The following is a 19706-nucleotide window of genomic DNA, read 5'->3' on the forward strand; positions in this document are numbered from 1 at the left end:
TCAGGGTCACAGTAGTAACCGGCCATTCTTGCCCGCCATAGACAATGGAGGCCAAGCGCAATATAAGATCAAAAGGCAGTCCCTTTTCTTTTTCTACTGTTAAAAACCTGATACCCAGTGAATGTGAGGGAAGTTACATTTTTAGAGTTCTCTGTAAAACATCCCAGAAATAAACCCCTTCCCAACAACGCGAAAAAAACGTGATCTATTGTTTCTGACTTTTGGCAGATCAAACAGTTTGAACCCCATGGCATATAAACTCCTCTATCTTCTAAAGAAGTATTAACCGGTAGCGTTCCGAGGTGTAATTTAAAGAAAAAGCTCTTTGCACTAGACTGAATTTGCATTTTCTTAACACGCTTAAGAACATCATTGCCTTCTCCCCCGCTATTGATTAACTTATACATAAGAGCTGGAAAACTTATGTCGCATATGTCTCTATGCAATTTCTTTCGCCCGACCGAAAAAAGGTATTCATTGCAAAACCAAACTGACAAGAACCAGACACTGTCCGCAAATTCCTTAAAAAAACCTCGCGTAGCTCCGGGCATGCTTGCGGTGCTAACCACAAGGTTAGGCAGAACACGACAAAGGCGTAACTGGCATACCGTTCTTAAAAAGGGGTGTTGAACATCTCGAAAGAAAATAAAACGAATAACTAGTTGTCGCACGAACAGATGCGACAGGCTTAGTCCCCCTGTTTTACTCTTCGGAACAGATTCGTCCTACTACATTTTTCCCAAATAGACCCCGATATAAACACAGCAAATATCCTATGCAGCTTTCTCACATGCACCCGTGAGCAACACAAAACCTGCATCACAGACCATAATTTGCTAATAAAAATATGTTGCACACAGTGGCTCTGGCAAACATTGAGAGACAGTTGCCGTTTCACTGCGCTGTCCTTTTGCGCGTTTCTTTTATTTGTTCAGTCCAGTAGTCATTATTGTCTTTGTAGTGCTGGAAAGACACGCCTAGATATTTTACTGGAGTAATAAACCAGTGAACGTTAGCATAGGTATTTGGGGTTGATGTCCAGTCTCCGTGCCACAACCCCAGACACTTTCCCCAAATAACCCGACTTCCTGCAATTTCTCCAAAATTTTTAACAACGGCAACTGTCTCTTGTACACTTTCTTTGGTGGTGCAACACACTGTTACATCATCAGCGTATGCCAAAACCTTTACCTCGGCGTCAAGCAGTCTGAAACCACGGATGGTCTCGTTTTCTATTATGGCCAAGCACAAGCTCTCTATGTACAATGCAAACAAGAGCCCTGGCGCACAGAACGTTCCAGCCTATTGGGAGACCCTGGGATCTTGTTAATGATTAGTCGTGTAGTAGAGTTTTTATACGCCAAAACTATGCCCTCTGTAATCACCGATCCGACATTGACATGTTCAAGTATGGAGAACACACATCTTGCGAGACGCAGTCAAAAGCCTTTTCTAAATCAAGCTGGAGGATCGCAACATGAGAATTAAAAGGATTGCAACTCTCAAGGACACATCGCATTGTGTGTGTTCATCAATATTGAGCGCCCATTGATGCCACACGTTTGGTGCTCCCCAACTATTCCGGTGATTACGGAGTGCAATCTACCTGCCAATACTTTCATGAGTATTTTGTAGTCAGTGGTGGTTAGCGAAATGGGCCTATATGACGAAATTAGTTTTAATTTTGCTTTGTCATCCGCCTTAGGTATTAGAATAGTGTGCGTCTCGGCAAATGAAGGTAGTAATGCTTTAATTGCGTAGGCTTCCTTGAAGACAGCTTGTGACACTGGTGAAACTTCTGTTCTAAAAGCTTTATACCACATCGCACCGAGACCATCAGGCCCCTGTGACTTCCCAGCGGCGAGATTATCTATTGCATATTCAATTTCAGAAACGGTTATAGACCGCTCTAACGCTTCTTTCGTTTCGAGGGATAATTGCGGCATCCGGCTCAAGAAAGTGTCCTTAAACTTCGTAACGCCCCGCCGCGGTGGTCTAGTGGCTAGGTACTCGGCTACTCGGCTGCTGACCCGCAGGTCACGGGTTCAAATCCCGGCTGCGGCGGCCGCATTTCCGATGGAGGCGGAAATGTCGTAGGCCCGTGTGCTCAGATTTGGGTGCACGTTAAAGAACCCCAGGTGGTCAAAATTTCCGGAGTCCTCCACTACGGCGTCTCTCATAATCATATGGTGGTTTTGGGACGTTAAACCCCACAAATCAATCAATCAATTCGTAACATCTGCTAATGCGGCTGGGAAGAGACCCTTGTAATACCGAAAGAAAGCTTCAGCGATAGTGCTGTTAGTATTTAGCAGAGTTCCATTTTCCTCATTTCGTCGTTGTGATTACGACGTGCTCGTGATTTCTCGATTCTAAGCGCGCGCTTGGTAGGAGTCTCCCCCATAGGGGAGACCCGCTCAAGTTTGCCCGGCAACGCCAGCGCTTGCCTTTCCCCTGCCAGAAAAAGCGCACATCAGTAGAGTCTTCCGACCCTTCCGCTCCCTTTGGCTTCCACGCATTTGCGAAGCACGCGCTGTACGTGAAACGTCCCTCGTTCCGCGAAGTCACCCCAACAGATAAGGGGGTGACATCGCTGCGTCGTCAACTGTCACAATAACCATGCAAACACGAAGAGGTCGACTCCACCAGTGAAATTCTACCGATTCCCAAACTGATGGTACGAAACACGCAGACGACAGAAATGGATTAAAGCAGTGCGCCGAAAAAAGCATGTAAACAATTTTTTTTCATAAAAATTAGCACGCGCACAATGCATGCAAAATTACGGGTGTTAATTCCTACGTCACCGTTCCTCTAATCTATCGAGTTACTGGGAGATGCATGTCCCCAACTTAAAAGTATAAATTTTCAACGCCCGTCTTTAGAGCACTGTTGAAAAATAGCGAAGAAATATTTTATGCTGCTACTATTATTCGATATTGTTGGGGACGCAGTAGTTGAAGCTGTGTGCACATGTGGTATTGGTAATGTGTTGTTATATATTTTTAAATCTACGCAACGCCGACGGAAGTTTGTGGTTGCCAAAAGCTTGGACAACTATGAAAAAAATAAAAAAAAAAATGCATTAGCCGTTGTTGGACGTCCGTTGGCAGATACAGTGAACTAGTTGTTACTGAGTGTGCAGGAGTAGCCCGAACAATACGGTGCATTTTTGATACGTGAGCAAGATAGCAATGAGCTCTTCCCCTGCAGATTAGACACACACAAAAAAGTTTCTCTGAAGGCTGGGCGCTCATAATCATGGTACGCACGCTGTTCGTGAACTCAAGGTACCCGCGATGAGAACGGTGATAACGCAAGGAAAGACACGCGAGATAGATGTCAATTATTGTTGTAGGTCAGAAAGAAGCCCCAAATAGACCATTTATTTTTGAAGTGTTGTGTATACACCGCACGATAACTTGGGTGGGTGCTAGTAAATTAAGGTATCCCAACTAATAGCAGTCACAGCGCAAGAACCGCTTAACCTAAAGCACGAGAAGCGGCCTTACCCATGCATCCAGGAACAAACATAGTGCATAGTACACAGAGTGAACCAAATAAAACAGGTATATAATTATGAACGTACAGAAAGTTTTATTCACCTCTAACGTCGTAAACAGCGTCGTCTTTCACTTGCGAAACGCACTTCGCTCTGACGAGGACGGCGTCGTCTGCTACAACTTGCTTCGCTGCCCTCTTACCAAATTGCTGCCACGAAAAAAAAAATCCTCAATTGCGGCAACCTATTAAATGCGGACAGAGCGCATACATCATAACTGCGCGCGACGCGAGACTCTCAAGAACACGTGCAGAACGCGTGCAGCGTGCGAGCAAAGCAACGCGTTTTCAAGGCAGGTTGAAAGAGACAGCGGAGGGGCCAACACTCGAGTAACCAGTTCTCTCCCCACATTGACTGACAGCGCCACGCTCCGCAGCGCCTCCCTCGGCGTGGGTCTCCTACGCCTCTGCTCTCGCTCGAATAACAACACTGAAGATATACATCTCGCGCTATGGTCAATCATTCAAACAGCAACCGGTATTTATACTCATGTTGTCTAGCCCCTTTCTAGTGCAGGTGGCGCTACATTCCTACTACGCATTTTGAAGAGCAAATATAGATCTAACATGTGTAACTATCTGCTGATCGTTAGGTGCTCTGTAGGTGCGTCGACCTTTTATTGTAAACTACAAGAGATACAACGCCATTTCCAATACTGAATTCTAACTACTATCTGGTATTCTGTATCGCCTCAGTGCGGTGAAGCCAGTTGTGCTCAAGCCTGACCCCCGTAATCTAGAACGTCCTTTCACTGAACGTTTCGCCTTCACTTGAAAAAACTGATGGGAGTGCCCTCTCCAAGAACGGCAAGTAACTACATATCAGGGATAATCTGCTGCGATTCTTGAGTAGCACAGCGTCATTTTCAGCCGAGCAGTGGCGCACTGCTCAACTCTGTCAAGTGAAGGGTGAAAGTCGAGTCGAGGAGAGTTTGTGAATGCGGGGAGGAGAGTTCTACTTAGGCGCTTACAAACATAGTTGGCACGATCTGTGAGCAGTGGTGGCCGAAAAATGATCTGAGAACGTTACGATCCGGCGGCCGATCCGACTTGCGATGCCGCGGTGTGTACTAGTACGCCAAAAAACAACGCTGGTCGGCAAAAACACAACTCAAACGCATCTCTGGCAATTCTTTTAGTGTTGCTTACCTCGTGTACACTTTAATACAACAATGAGAGGCTTGAGGATCGCTCAAACGTCAACGTTTTCGAGCCACCTGGCCCGAGATCAGTGGACGTAAACGTGACCCGTACGAGTACAACTCCCACCGAATGTAGGCCTAGCTTACTGGCCAAGACCGTCATACATGACATCGGCTCTACTCGGTTTAATTATGTGCTATGCTGAGAAGTAAGAATGACTGAGCAGTAGACCCTTGCTATCGGTTAACTTGAATAAACCATTGTTTTTTGCGTATTCCGTGCGCACAAGGACCGATGAGCATCGATGCGACGCGCTCTCAGCCTATGGTGCAACGCACACGGGCCACCAACGATAGCCGCCGGGTGCACTCGTCGGAAATCCGCTGACTCATACGTTTAAACACAGGCTTGTCGTTCGGTGTGTGTTCAAAAAGTAGCCCGATGAGACATTTTCGAGCACATGCAATCACGTTTTTAGCTATCGGCTATGTAGTTCCAGATATCAGTATACACATTCAAATCGGTACACTCTAACACGGCCGCTGCACTATAGCGTATCGTCGCTTGCGCTCAAAAGTACTCCTAATTCAATCATATACGCGCGTACTTATCGAGCATTACAGTCGATATACAACTTTGATGCACGTCAACCGGCAAAAAAGCGAGTAATGGCCATGGCCCTCAGCAGTGAATTATCTGCGCCATGTTCTCGGTAATTCTTGTATATTTCCTTTTCTATGTTGTCAATTCTGAAAGAAACTTGGCATCTTGTCATTAGTCGCATGAAATGCGTGGACGCCAGTAGTTGCTATATCATGAAGACGGAAGGTTTAGTTAGAAACGAAAATCGCGTATGTACTGTTATGCCTGCGAGTCCACAGCGAACGTCCATGCCACTGAAAAAGGCAATCTGTGTCAAGGCCAGCCCGCGAGCCCGCCTGACGCGAACAACTCAACGGCGTCATCACGCGGCGGTGCCTTTCTGCCGCGCACGCACAGTGAGTCACCTCAGCGAGCGAGCCCGTCGAAGCAATCGGCGCCTTCCTGTCTGGCTAGTCTGACGCAATGCGTGGCGACGTCACTCGTCCTTGGGTGCAGCCACGTGCAGCGCAGCGGCTCCAGATTTGATGAGAATGACGCGGCCCAGCGGCGACCCCATTGGAGGATTCTGACCTCACGACCAACGGCGCTTCTGGTCGGACATTTGGTTACTCAAAGAATCCACCCGGTGCATATAAAAAAGCCTTGCGTCGCGTCGCGAGCAGTTGACTTATGTGTCAGAGAAGAGAGCTCGGCTCTTCGAGTCTCTAAGTTGTCGGCCCCAGAGCCAAACTTGTAATGCCTCTGTATATATGCTGTACATAAACCTTGTTTAACTCACCGTCGTCTCGTCCGCTCGTCTATCAGCACTGCGCAGAAGCAGTCGCGAGCTGAGAAGCCTACGCTACCAAACGGCTGGTGACGTTTCCGGCGGAATTCGAAGCAGTGGTGCCTTCGGGACCGTGTTGGCGTCGCCATCTTTCGGAACAGTGGTTGCAGCGGTGAGATTCGTGGCGCCCTTCGTAACGTCGTTGGAGGCGCGCTTCGCAACAGTACTCAAACTACGACCCGTGAAGCGAAACAGTGTGTTCTCTTTTAACTAGTTTTTTACACAGCAGTGAGCATGGTACAACGTGGCGTAGTGGTAGAATACCCGCCTCGTCATAAGTAGGCGGCGAGTTCGGACCCCCTCTGTAACAAGTTTTTACAAATTTTTTAGAATATGTGCTGGCTCTTTTTCCTTACTCTAGTAGCAATCCGTTTGTGTGGTAAACTAACTTTTAGTGACGCTTTATATGTTGCTGCTGTTCCTTCTTCGAAGACGTTGGTGTTGGCGCTTCGGGAACTAAATGGTCATGTTCACACAATCATGCTTTTTTTATCACTGAAAGTTATCCTATTACTTGACGCATTTAACTTACATTTGGGGCGTATACGCTCAGAGGCGTATGGTTACGAGACAGGTATATTGCTTAGCGGCGTCGGTGGTAACATGCAAGCTCTCGATTCTACTCCGTCAGCAAGGACGGAGTGCCAGATCTTATTCATGCCTCATCGGCACGAGATGTGCATAGATTAGGAACTCCACTTGAGTAGCAGAGAGTTCGCGGTCTCGTTTACTCTGTATTCAATGAAAGAGTACGTTCCGCGGCCAACTATGCCCTACAACCCCACGGAGTTGAAGAACTCTGGGGAGAGTAACACAGTCCCTCTGCTCTTGCAGTATGCCCTAATATTCTCTCAGTGCAGGAGCTGCAGAAATTTGAGATGGGCTGAATGAAAACGCTGAAAGGCTCCGTAATTTCCCTGTTACTGTTCAATGTAGTTCTGTTGGGGCTACGCAAGAAATTATTATTAGACATACGTGGATTGCATTACAGAATATACGCCGATAACATCACCCTCTGGGTTCCTGGAGGAGGTTGTGATGGTCACGTCGGGCGAACGCTACAAGTGGGAGTAAACAAGTTAAGGAGTACTTGCGAGGAATGGGCCTCGAGTGCATGCTCAGTAACCAAGTCCGAACTTTTATTCTACAAGCCCACAAGTAGAGGACGGAAGGCTGCGCGTGATGACGAAAAAAAAATGCTTCAAAATAACCGTTTAATTAGCTGATGGTACACCAATACCACACGTTGATAAAATCAGAATTTTGACATTGCACCCACAGGCAAGCGGTCGTAATGGAGAAACGGTGTGCCGCCTCCGTCGTCGGTAGACGACACCATCCGCCTCTTGCGTCGTATCACGAATAGACATAACGGTCTGCGCGAACACTGCGTGATTCTTCTCGTCCAGGCATACGCGATAAGCCGCATTACGTACGTTGCCCCCTACCTTAAGTGGATAGGCACAGAAAAAAAAATCGAAAGCATGATACGAAAAGCTTTCAAGAGAGCAATCAGCCTGCCACTCAACGCGAGCACAGAAAGGTTTCTAGCGCTTGAACTTCAGAACTCACTCGACGAGTTGATTGAGGCCCATGATGTTGCGCAATACGAACGCTTATCAAAATAAAGGCTGGCCCACACATCATTGAGTCACTGGGTATCGAGTATAATACTCAGCAGGGAGAAAAGACGACGTTCCTGCATTGGTCGGCGACCACCTGATCATCACCCGGCACACCACGTAGGCAGACGTAACCAGCGCGCGAGAGAGCTTCAAAAGGAGTATGGTAAAATTAAGGACGTTGTATATGTGGAGGCCGTGAGATAAGGGGGAGCGCTAAGCGCGCACGCAAGTGTGGTCGTTGACCATACAAGCAAATGCCTTGCGAGCGTCACGGTGAAGACGGGACAAACGGAGGCGGCCGAAGAAGCGGCGATAGCCTTAGCTCTGGCCACAGTGCCGAATGCAGAGATCGTGATAAACGATTCGCAGGTGGCAGTCCGAGGTTTCGCGCGCGGCCGTGTCCCGCATGAAGCGGCCTGCATTCTTCAAATGTGTGACGATGGCAACTCGGCTTCGCACTCGCTAACATAAGTTCCAACAGTTTTCCTCCTACGGACCGCGGCACACACCTACGTCCCACTCGCGAGAAACGAGGTGGCCCACGCTGCGGCTCGAGGTCTCAGTCGCCGAGCCGCGGCCAATTACATGGCTGCCACCACCAAATTCCAAAATGAGGTGTTGGGTCTGCTGGATCGAGACACTTTGACAGATACACAGCAACAAGAATGGCTATGGTCGTGGGGTGATCGTCTCAAAACGTTCCGAGACATCGCCCAGCATTATATGCTCAAAAAGCGTAACTTCCCGCCAACGCACGATAAATTAAACAGACACGATGCCGTAAGCTTTAGCTTACTTCAAACACATTCATACCCAAGCCCGGTCATCCTACACCACTGCTACACAGATTTATACCCCACCGATACATGTATGTAAAGCATGTGGGCATCGAGCAACGCCCAGCCACATGCTCTGGGATTGTTCCGGTGACAACTGTCATGAAAAAGCTGCCGATCGCAATGCGCCGATAGCGGCTGTAAATCGCAGACCACAGCTAGCCTCGAGCTCGCTGGTTCTCGCTGTCGCCCCGGCTGCGGGAGCCGCGTGGGATCTTCTTCGTCCGCGCCGCCGCCGCTGGGAGGCGGCCCTCTAAAGCTCGGACCTGAACGCCCAGCTCTGGGCCGTGCGGCAAGCCGAGGATGCCGCCCGAGTGCAGAGACTCGGTGCCACCACCTTAAGCCACAAAGCCTGAACTACCGGCCCACTGTGTGTATAAACAAAGTCGTTTCTCTCTTTCTCTCTCTATCTCAAAATAGAATTTATTAGCGAATGTTTTCCCATTAAGGTCTTCAACATGTCGTTTTAGTATCGTAGAACATCAATGCTGAGCTGCCTAGCTTTTTCCTGTCATGTTATCGAAACATCCAATGTATGTATGGTGGTATCAGTCATGAGTATGCTGCACAGTACATAGGCGTTCCACAGTAAAAACGAAAGCCTTGCGAAATTTCTGCTTTTGTGCTTTGTAGGTTCATTCACTTTTTTATTGCTTGTGGTCACTCTGCGGCCAGTCAGCGGCACTTGAATATTGAATTCTCGTATGCCTCCTTCGGCCTGTCAGTGGTGCTTGAGTCGTGTAAACTAAATTAGAAACATTTATTACTGTTCCTTTTACATTGATTCAAAAAAAAAAAACACGCGTCATCTGCAACGCAATGCGGCTTTGGTAAGTACGAAAAAGAAGTGGCATACTTCCATACACAATCTTTGAATTGTAAGGGGGCTGGATATCTGCACGACATTGCAACGTTTTGAAGCGCATAACCATAAGACATACCAGATCCTTTTTTTTCCTCTGGAGTTTTCCTATAGTATTCCGTTCCAACTATGCAGACTTTGATGGCTTCCTTCACAACTCAAAACGGCACATGTTCGAGAGAGAGTTTACAGCTGAAGTGAATAATGAAGAAGACAATGGCTGCAAAATAAAAAAGAACAATACATACAATATAATGATTATGCCTAGTTTTATGCATGCCAGATGGAAATGTTAATTATAGTTTTTGTGTAATGGCTGCAAAGAAACCTAAATATGCGCTGCCTCCGCCACAAAGTTTTCGCTCTCCTCAATGAAAATAAATATGATTATATTTACAAATCATGCAGCCTTTTTTGTGTGGTTTTAAGGCGGAACATCCTGAAAGAACACCAACATGCTACAGTTTGGTTGGGCCTTAGAACTTTACAATAATACGACAAAAAGCTTGCCGGTGACACGTACATCAGCATTTAGTATACAGAGTCATCAGGCCTATGCCTCACTCTCAACGCCTAATTCACACTTTTAGCAGGATGATAGATGGCACATACGGTCATGTCCCGACATGGAGTTGAGCGCAACTACACATTGTGTGTCGTGTTGCGCACGAATGCTTTTTGAATATGCAAAAAATTCACAGGTACATATACAAAACAAACGACCACGCGCGGCTATTCACAGAATTCAAAGTATTAATGTAAACATCACAGGGGTAGACTTAGTAGTTATTTTTAGAGTGCCCATTAGCGTGCTTGCGCCTGTCTAATGATTACTGAATTCAAAAAATAATAGTCAAGTTCCAAATACCTTTGTAATAATTTTTGAACATCGGGTTATGCCCTGGTAACCTAAACAACGCTCCAATAAACGAAAAAAAATAGGTGCCAGGAAAACTCTGAATCGGTAACCATAACAATAATAACTCGATCTCCCAAAACGGCAAACTTTTGCACTAACCCTATCTCTGTTGTTGCAATAACCTTAACTAAAAACTTGTTCTGATGAGTTAAATTACTACTGCGCTTTTGAATGCCAAATCAAAGCATATAGCGACACTTTCAAAAGCACTCGATATATCCTTACATTTGGATGGCTTGGTAAGGTCTCTTTAGGTCTGCACAGCATACCTCTCGTTCTCTGCAGCCAATGACCTCTCAAAAGCTTAAAAAATCTTTGAAATAGTTTTTCAAGTAACCATGGAATGAATTCACTCGAAGAGCTTATTGTCTCATGAATTCAACACCGTGAAATGTTCAAGAATTTTCCCAGTACGAGCGGAGTTACTAAGATGTGTCACACGCTCCAACCACATTCTCTCTTCTCTCGTCCCGTCGAAAGCACTGGAAGCTAAGCAAGGAGGGGATGGCAAGGCCACAGAGAAACGTCAGGTGAGCCCCCTGACTTTAATACGGTGTACTAGAATATGCTGGGTATTGGTTACAGGGAGTGATGGCGAGCGACGCTGGTCACGTTGATGGCACAAGATGGCGTCACTAGAGCATGGGCTGTATAAAACTGGTGGCGCGCGCTGCAACGCAGCATGGAATCGTCGCTCTGTATTTCGGTGCATGCCCCGCAAATAGTCGCCGCTACTTACCAGAGTTTCCTAGATAATGTGGCATATGTACATGTGGTAGCGGCTTGCAAAATCGTGCCGCATGCAACAACTCGTCATGAGAATGGGACTTTGTACTCTTCATATGCTTCGATCGCGATGCTGATATGCCCAAATTTAGCTTAGTAGCCGTGCGTGTTTTAAAGCGTGCGCTGTGGTAAATGATCATTACTTTGCACAACAAACATTACTAAGATTCTCGGGTGGCGAACAGGGAACGTCTGATTTTTAATGTTGCCCAGATTGGCCTTGGAGAATCAGCGCATAAAAATATTGAAGAAAAACAGCGGAACTCCTACTTTAGATATACATTGTTCTGTGTACAATAAATGCTTGTAGAAAGAACGCGCCAATTTTATTGCTTCAACTATGAACAATTGTTTCAAGTCCTACTTTTTCTCAATTCTTGCAATAAAAATTTATTGATGACAATTAAAAGTATTAGGTTAAGCTACATCTTTGTTTTTATTTTCAAATAAACTATGCTTTATAATTTTCCAACATGTTTCAAGGTTAGCTAAGGACAGTGAGGATGTTCTCGTCGAAGCCAAATGTCCATAATCAGCGAGGGACCTTACTCCACAAGAAGGAGTCCATGCGAAAAAAACCGAGGACGGCAAATTGCAGCTTGGGTCAAATAGGAATTATTTGTACCAAGTACGAGGCCAAATATTTATCTCTTGTCATGAGAAGTGCTTGTTCGAGACGTGGACAAAAAATGGCATAAGCATTGAGGAAATTTCTAGGAATGAAGCCTTTTGGAAAAACGAGATGTTGCCTCGGCTCAAAAGACTTTATATGCAGTGCATCCCACTAGAGCCTGTGGATCCAAGAAGGAGCCGTGGCCTTCCGATTCGTGAGCCTGATTATATCACAGACGCAAAAGAAAACCGTTTACTCAAGCAGGCTTTGGAAAAGATTCCTAAAAATGGGGCCGGCCAATAAATCGCTGAACAGTCCTATTCTACTGCATGTGGAAGTTACCAGCCGCCATCAATCTCAGCATCCCACATCTGGAGACCCGGAAAACAAAGAAACCGCACCACCATGGCCGACCCGGAGGAACTTTCCACTCTCCGCAAGCTTGCGCGCCACATCGACAACGTCGAAAGACAGCTCAGATTCATTGAACAACACCTGTATCAACGCAGGCGCCCATGCTTCCACTATCCAAGCAGAGAACACAACAACGACTCGTCACAGCAGCATGGTGAGCACGGCTGGTGTTACTACCACCGATGCTACGGACACAGAGCCCGACAATGTCGACCACCCCGCTCCACTCGGCACGAGGGAAGCGCCAACGGCAGCTCCTAGACACTGCTGCAAGCTGCCAATCTGGAGGCCGTCGCATCTTCGTCCCCGACCAAATCACAAGGCAGTGATTCCAGGTCGATAGCGGTTCCGACATCTGCTGCTACCCATGAGACCATATTCAAAGTCCTCACCCGCTGATATCTTCCGAGCTCAGCGCGGCAAACCGGTCCACAATCAAGATGTACGGCTCGCTGCGCCAGCACATCCAACTCAAGAAGCTAGGCCGCAACTTTCATTGGAATGTTGTCATCACCGACATCACTGAACCAATCATCACCTCGCACTTTCTGGCTCATTACAACTTCCTCTTGGACTGCCGCCCCGACCATCTCCTCGACGCCACAACGGGACATTCCACACCAAGCCAGCAAAAAGGGCCGAAAAGCCAAGCATCAAATTATACTCAGTGTTGGCAATCATTCACTGTACCACGCCATTCTTTCCAGCCACCCTACAACGGACCCTACCTAGTGGTCCATTGTGACGACAAGAACGTCACTCTGCGCATAAACGGGAATGACGTCAGCATCTCGATTGAACGACTGAAGCCCGCATCCTTCTCTGCGAACGAACCGGGGCAGTGCCACTCCTTTCTCAGGCATCTATCTACAGCCGCCGACGTCACAGCCCGCTCCTTTCTTTGAGATGCTCTGGTCGTCTGGTACGCCTGCCAGATTTCTACAGGCCCTGCGAGTTCTACACTCCACGGGGGGTGATGTGGCGACCACTTCGCCCAAACTTGAGCATCCTCCGTCTCGTCACTATCTATCTAGCCCAGCGTGACACGGCCACTTCCTGCAACACGCCTCCAATAAGTGACCGCGCCACCGCAGCGTCACCGGAGGCTTCCGTCACCACTGGTGGCTATCAACCCGAACTGCCAAACTTGGAAGTTATCATTGTTACTCTAACCTTTCGAGTAGTGTCGGCATGCTAGCGACGCTGCTGCAACTTCACTAATGAACAGTTATGTTTTATGTTGGAATGCTACTTTGTATTGTCACGGCATTCTACAATCGTATTTACAACCTACAAGATTTATTATTTGTAGGCGGAATCATCTCACTACGATTAACAACTGAATATGCCTTAAAAGCAGCTTTTCTAAAAAAGATAACGTGCGTTTCGGGCACGGCTTCTATTGTTTTGTCTCTGAAACCCTGTGATCTGCTTCGCCGCCATATTGACAACTTAGTCACGTAGATTGAATGGCTACTTTGGGAAAATACCTTTCAAAGAAGATTCGAAGATACGAGAGATACGTGCGTTGCTCTTTGTGCACGAAAAACTTAATGTTATTCGGTGGAACGAAAAACGTATTCATAGTAACATTTCATATATATATATAGGCTGTCCGGCAACTTGAGCCAAGATTTTTAAAACAAAAGGCACTTCAGAGGCAAATTCAACCAAACGTATACTACTCACACTAGCCTGTAGATACTCGGACTATTTCTTATTTCCCCCTAAGCTAATTATATATTTACCAAAATTTTTATTTATTAGCGGAAACTCCCAAATCTGATCTCTGAGCTGTACAGCACTTTCAGAAACTACCGACTCAATTGTTTCCTGCACGATACGTGTTACGCTGTTATTTTTTTTCGCATCGACAAAAGCACGCTCGTGGTCCGTCACGCGGCTTTTCAGGTTTCTTGAGCCTTCTATACAAGGCGCAAGAAAATAATAACAGCGTGACACGTATATCTTAGAGAAAACAATTGTGTCGGTGGTTTCTGAAGGTGTTATACAGCTCAATGGGCATATTTTGGGTTTTTAGCCAATAATGGAAAAAAATTTGTAATTAAATATAATTAAGCAGTTACCCTAAGAGGAAACAAAAATATCTGAGTATCTACAGGATCGTGAGAATAGTATGGCTGAGTTCAATTAGTCTCTGAAGTGCTTTTCATTGTCAAAATCCATGCTCAGGTTATCTGTTTGTACACACACAACAGGGAGTGTTTGTGTGCGTATATATATTGCGCTATCGAATCCGAAAATATGTTTGCCTTTCCTTATGAAGTTTCTAAGCAGTGATAATGTCGCTCTTGTCATTGAATCAGCGTCACCCCGATCGCCCTAAGGGAGCAAACGCGGATAAGTCTCTCTCTTGCAGAAGCCATGGCGGTTATTCTTGCCACCAGATCAAGCCCTTGCGTCGTTGAGTGCGATGATTAGGCACGGTCAGGGAATAACTACTTTGGTAACAATAATCTCTGAACACCGAGCATTTCCGGACAACCTGCTAGGGTGACCCTGCTTTGAGAAAGTGTTCATCCAAACGCTGCTTTGTGTTTGGAGCGCACACACAGCCTTCATCTTCAATGTTGCGTGGTGCACGATCGATAGATATCTACAAAATACAAAAACGGGAACAAATAAACCATTACGATCCTCCCCCGCCTCTACCACCCCACATTAGAAAAAAAGGCTCTTTCAAGCGCAGTGAGCGCGTCCATTTCTTTCTTCCGCGGCGCATGAATACATCCACATGAGTGGTTGGTGGTAGGGTGTAGTATCGCTGAGCATAGGTGGCACCAGGCGGAGCCACGTCGCGCCTGTTGAATTAGGCGCGGTTTTTAAATACGCGCAGAAAGCACACACAACACTTTTGAGCCTGTAAAATGTGAACCGTCGGAATGATCAGCTCAAATGTATACCATAACATTGAGAAAAAGAGAAAAGAGGAAATGTTGCGGAAATAATTTCAATAATTGAGTTATAGTCTGCAAGAGACAAGAAAAAAAGAGCGATATAACACAAGTACAATTTTTCTGGATATTTTCCTCCGGTTTATGAAAAAATAAAAAAAAAAAACCTGAAAAGAAAGTGTATGCGCAAAATTTCTTCATATACAAAAATGCAATACAGTGCCGAAATCCCCGTGGAAATCTGACCACATTTGAACGAGCTAGAACTTCCAAAAGTACACATGTATTTTCTATGGATGCTGGCACTGATGAGCCTTTTCAAGCCCATCATCCGACTTCAGGTAGCCGTGGGAGTAGCAGTCTTCATGATGATGTAACCCTTAGAGCTACTTTTCGATCACGTTTTGTCGGTCAAAAGGCTCGGGCATCGTCATATCGCACCTCTGGCCACAATGGAAACAGCACAACCCATACCGCGAAAGAACGGCGCTCGCACCGCCAGAGAGAAAGAGAGAGAGAGAGAGAGATAAAAATAAAGAATTGTAAACGGTGACCACCATGCCGCAAAGAAAAAAAAATGGTGCCTAAGCCATTGAGGCGAGGCCCCGCCCTGCACGGATTTGTTGTTTCATTTAAGGAATTTACGCATGCCGGGTAAATCATCGGTGGTCGCACACGGCCACTCTTTATAGGAGGCGGTGGAGTCGGCGGCGTGAAAAGTGAGAGTACAAGTTCAAAAGGCGATATTACTGCGTTTCGTACTAGAAGTCACAGGACTGGCAAACGTTGCGCGAAACATTTTGTTTTTCAGCATAGATGTGTATTTACTTAATATATATATATATATATATATATATGTATACATATATATATATATATATATATATATATGTGTGTGTGTGTGTGTGTGTGTGTGTATGGTTCAGTATGCCTAATAATTGCAAAGTATTTCAAGCTGGACGTTCTCAATTTATGTACAGTACGTGTAATACTAGTTTCAAGGGTTTCACTATGGTCCCTAGATTATGTCAGTTTCACGTACCTTCACCACAATATGAACATGAGGCACGCCACAGTGGGCTTCTATAGATGTTTTGAACACCCGGGGTTTTTTCACATGCTGTCATAGGGCGGCAAAATGAACAGAGCTCCCTCAGACTCACTCAATGAAAATATTTTACACTTGACTCACTCGGACCCAGACACACCAAATTTCGCTGCAGCAGACTCGCTCAGACTCATTCATGAAAATTGTCTGCAACCAAACTCACTCACACTCACGAATATTTCAATGAAACTGCCTCAATCATACTCGGAGTCACTAAATTATCACTCAGCCGGTCTCACACTCAACAAAATATGTCTCTTGGAATAGGACTAATGAAAATACAACAAAAATATAACTCAGCTGAATTCACATTCGCCAAAAATTTACAGAAGTGGAGTCACTCGGACTCGCAGACTCTCCAAGCTTTCTCTCAACCAGACGTGCTGGGACCAAAGGTAAGCAACGTTTTTTTGCCCGGTTCATGCAATAATTTACGAAAGAGCACTATAAAAGAAGCTGATGTATAGAGTCAGAAATATAAAGGGTGTACAAGTTCCAGGGAACCATGAAAATTAACGTATTATAGATTTCAACGTGAAAGACAAAGTTATTCTCCGTGCAACGCAATGTAACAAGAAATTTCACATTATCTGCAATTTTCGCAATACTGAGAATCTTTTATTTCGGGTTAACTTTCGGTCTACGGACCTTCAAGAAAAATTAGGTTTTCATTCGTCTCGCCACCTGTTGTCAATGGAAGATCACGTGCCACAAACAAAGCAGCACCTTGATAATGTTGTTACTGATGACTTCGCTTAATTCGAACATTTTCTTGTCCACTTTCTGTTAGACCTTTAACTCTATTAGTGACCTCTAGCTGTATTATATTCTTTTGAATTATAGAAATGCCGACATTCTTTTTTAGATGATGTCGTGCTCTCGCAAAGTGATTGCGAATAATATAGATTGCTGTTTTGCGTCTTAAAACCGATGTGATTGTCCTAGCTGTGGCAGCCAGTGACTGCTTTTCACGTGGATAATGGTGCAGAGTTATATGTATATGGCATATTTTTCGGTCCCAGTATTGAAAATGAAAATTAGCTGTGTCCCACTGAGTTTTCCTTCCTTTCCTTATAAACACGCATTAAGGGGATGAATTCTGACAGATATTCCTCGTGCTTATTTATTTATTAATTTGTTCATTTATTTATTCACGGTAGCTATATCGACTATTCAAAGGAAGCGAGAACCAATGTCGCGTATTGCACAACCAGTTGCTTCCAAGTAAGCCGACAGTTCTCTGGCCAATGCGGTTTCGATGACGCAGTAGATTTTTAGTCAGCTTGACAGTTCATTGAACCTCTGGGATTTTTGTTTGTGTATTTGTTCATACTTCATTTCACAAACCAGCCTTGTTTAAACAGAGCTCTTTTCCAAAGCATGTCTTGGTTTAATGGCACACGCATTGATGAATCATTCTTTTCGCACTTGCATTACTCAATATCTTATCTCTCATAAAATTTGGGGTGATCGTGGAAGAAGTTCAGCCCCAGGTTGCTTGAATATAACGCAGATATAACTTTGAAGCTAGCGGACAGCATAGAATGGTGACGCGCATGGGATATGTATGGCCAGTTACATGAATCGAGTTTATTGCTGCTTCTTTTCAGCGCGGGTACAATTTGAAGCAAGCCCATGAAATAAGCAGTGTGCATACTACAGGATTGGCTATGTGAAGTTGTCTAAGCGTTCGGGAATGTTCCCTGTGAGTTGATGCAGTAACATGGTGCCTGTGATGCAGTATATGGTGCGCCCGTCCACAGCCAAGTCATGGATCAGGCTGGGGGGTGACACGGATGTACTTTCTGCCCGATGGCACATTGTAGGATGTCACGCCCTTGGGGAACAGCAGTGGGATCTCTTCGTCTTTCACGCTCGGAATCACCATGCACGGCTCACCCGGCTGCAAATACGCAAAGTACGCTAAAGAATAGAAAATATCGATGTTCAATTACAGTTTCAAAGAACCCAGGTAGTTTCATACGGTTACATATTTACAATACACGAACAAGAAAATAAACTACGATGTATAAGCGCATTGTTTAACATTTCAAGATGTTGAGGAGTTCGCAAAACAATGCTGCAATAGAAATGCGTGAAAATGTGTGAACAATCGCAATAACAGCAAAAAAAAAAAACGTGAATCGAGAATCTTGCACCAAGGAAGCCAATAAATAAATCAAGTTTCTAAAAAATTACAGCATATGAAGGAGCACAGCGAAGTCAAACGAGGCGGGCCACGATTTGATCTCTACCATTTTACGATGAATTAGCTATGGCTACAATCCTGGATTCTATGGCACCCACATGGAAAAATTTTCATCTACATGTGAGAAAAAAAAGGTAGAGCTAGTTGAGCGTTTTGTGGTAACCCTCACCATTTCGGTCTGAGTAACGCAGGAAGGACGCCTTGTTCGTACATTTTCCGTTCGTCGTTGTCTCTGTTAAGTGCGCATTTGTTCAACAGAAAGCCAAGCTGGCAGTCTACATAGCGAGTTTCCCTACATTCCGTAATGTGCAGGCCACGTGTACTGCACACTTCTGAACGGCAAATAACGATTAAGGCTAATAATGACCACCAATAAAGAACGTATTTGCGTGCGTGCGTGTCTGTGCGTGTGCTTGCGTGCGCACGTGTGCGCGTTTGCAGATCACTGTGTGTCTGCGTGTGAGTGTGAGTGCATATATTGGTGTGTGTGTCAGTGTGTGTTCAAGTGTGTATGTGACTGCGTGCGTGTGTTTGTGTCGGTATGTTTCTGTGTCTGTCTCCGTGCGTGCGTGCGTACGTCACTGTTACTTCATCACCTTCCAGTATACGGCTCGGTAATGTGTGCATTACTGTGGTATTACTCGCTTTCCTCGTCTAAAACACCAAGCAATGATACGCACGCTCTTGAAAATTATCTTGGAATAACAGAGAGCAGATCTAGTTAGCACGTATTTGGGGTAAAAGATTGGGCGTGCAGGCACGGAAACATTAATGAAAACAATACACCACGAACACCATTTCTGTTGTCCTGACTTCTCTCCTGCGTTAGGATTTGCATGCAGAGCCATTTTATACCAAAATTATCACGCACGCTCACCATCCAATTGGCCGGAGTAGCCACCTTCTTCTCCTCCGTGAGCTTCAGGGATGCCACCGCTCGAAACAATTCTCTGCAAAATAAGCGACCCCCATAAGCTCCTAAAAGCGATGACACATTTTTGGTTGTATTTTTTACCGTTGAGTGGTCATCAAGTCGCTTATTGTAGTAATAAGCATAATCGTGTTTCATTACGCCTGCATCATTTTATCAAGAGCACCACCAGATTGCTTTGTTTACAAGAAGGAGCTCGAGACTGGACAGAGTAAATTGAAAATTGTTATATATATATATAAATATAAATATATATATATATATATATATATATATATATATATATATATATATATATATATATATATATATATATATATATATATATATATCACAAACTTCGAGAATAGGGCAG

At 45.2% G+C, this 19706-nt stretch overlaps 1 protein-coding gene across 1 annotated transcript in view; it reads right to left on the reverse strand.

The window, feature by feature from the left end:
* Nucleotides 1–17781: 17781 nt before the first annotated feature.
* The window catches only part of LOC119161937 (peroxiredoxin-6), a 54592-nt gene continuing 52667 nt past the window's right edge, over nucleotides 17782–19706 (reverse strand). The window contains exons 5-6 of the mRNA XM_037414433.2: nucleotides 19298–19370; nucleotides 17782–18114 (exon numbers count right to left, since the gene is read on the reverse strand). Coding sequence (XP_037270330.1) covers nucleotides 17980–18114; nucleotides 19298–19370 — 208 coding nt within the window. The 3' untranslated portion in view covers nucleotides 17782–17979. The remainder of the gene's footprint in view (nucleotides 18115–19297; nucleotides 19371–19706) is intronic.

Source organism: Rhipicephalus microplus, chromosome X (assembly GCF_043290135.1).
Source record: "Rhipicephalus microplus isolate Deutch F79 chromosome X, USDA_Rmic, whole genome shotgun sequence".
NCBI lineage: Eukaryota > Metazoa > Arthropoda > Arachnida > Ixodida > Ixodidae > Rhipicephalus > Rhipicephalus microplus.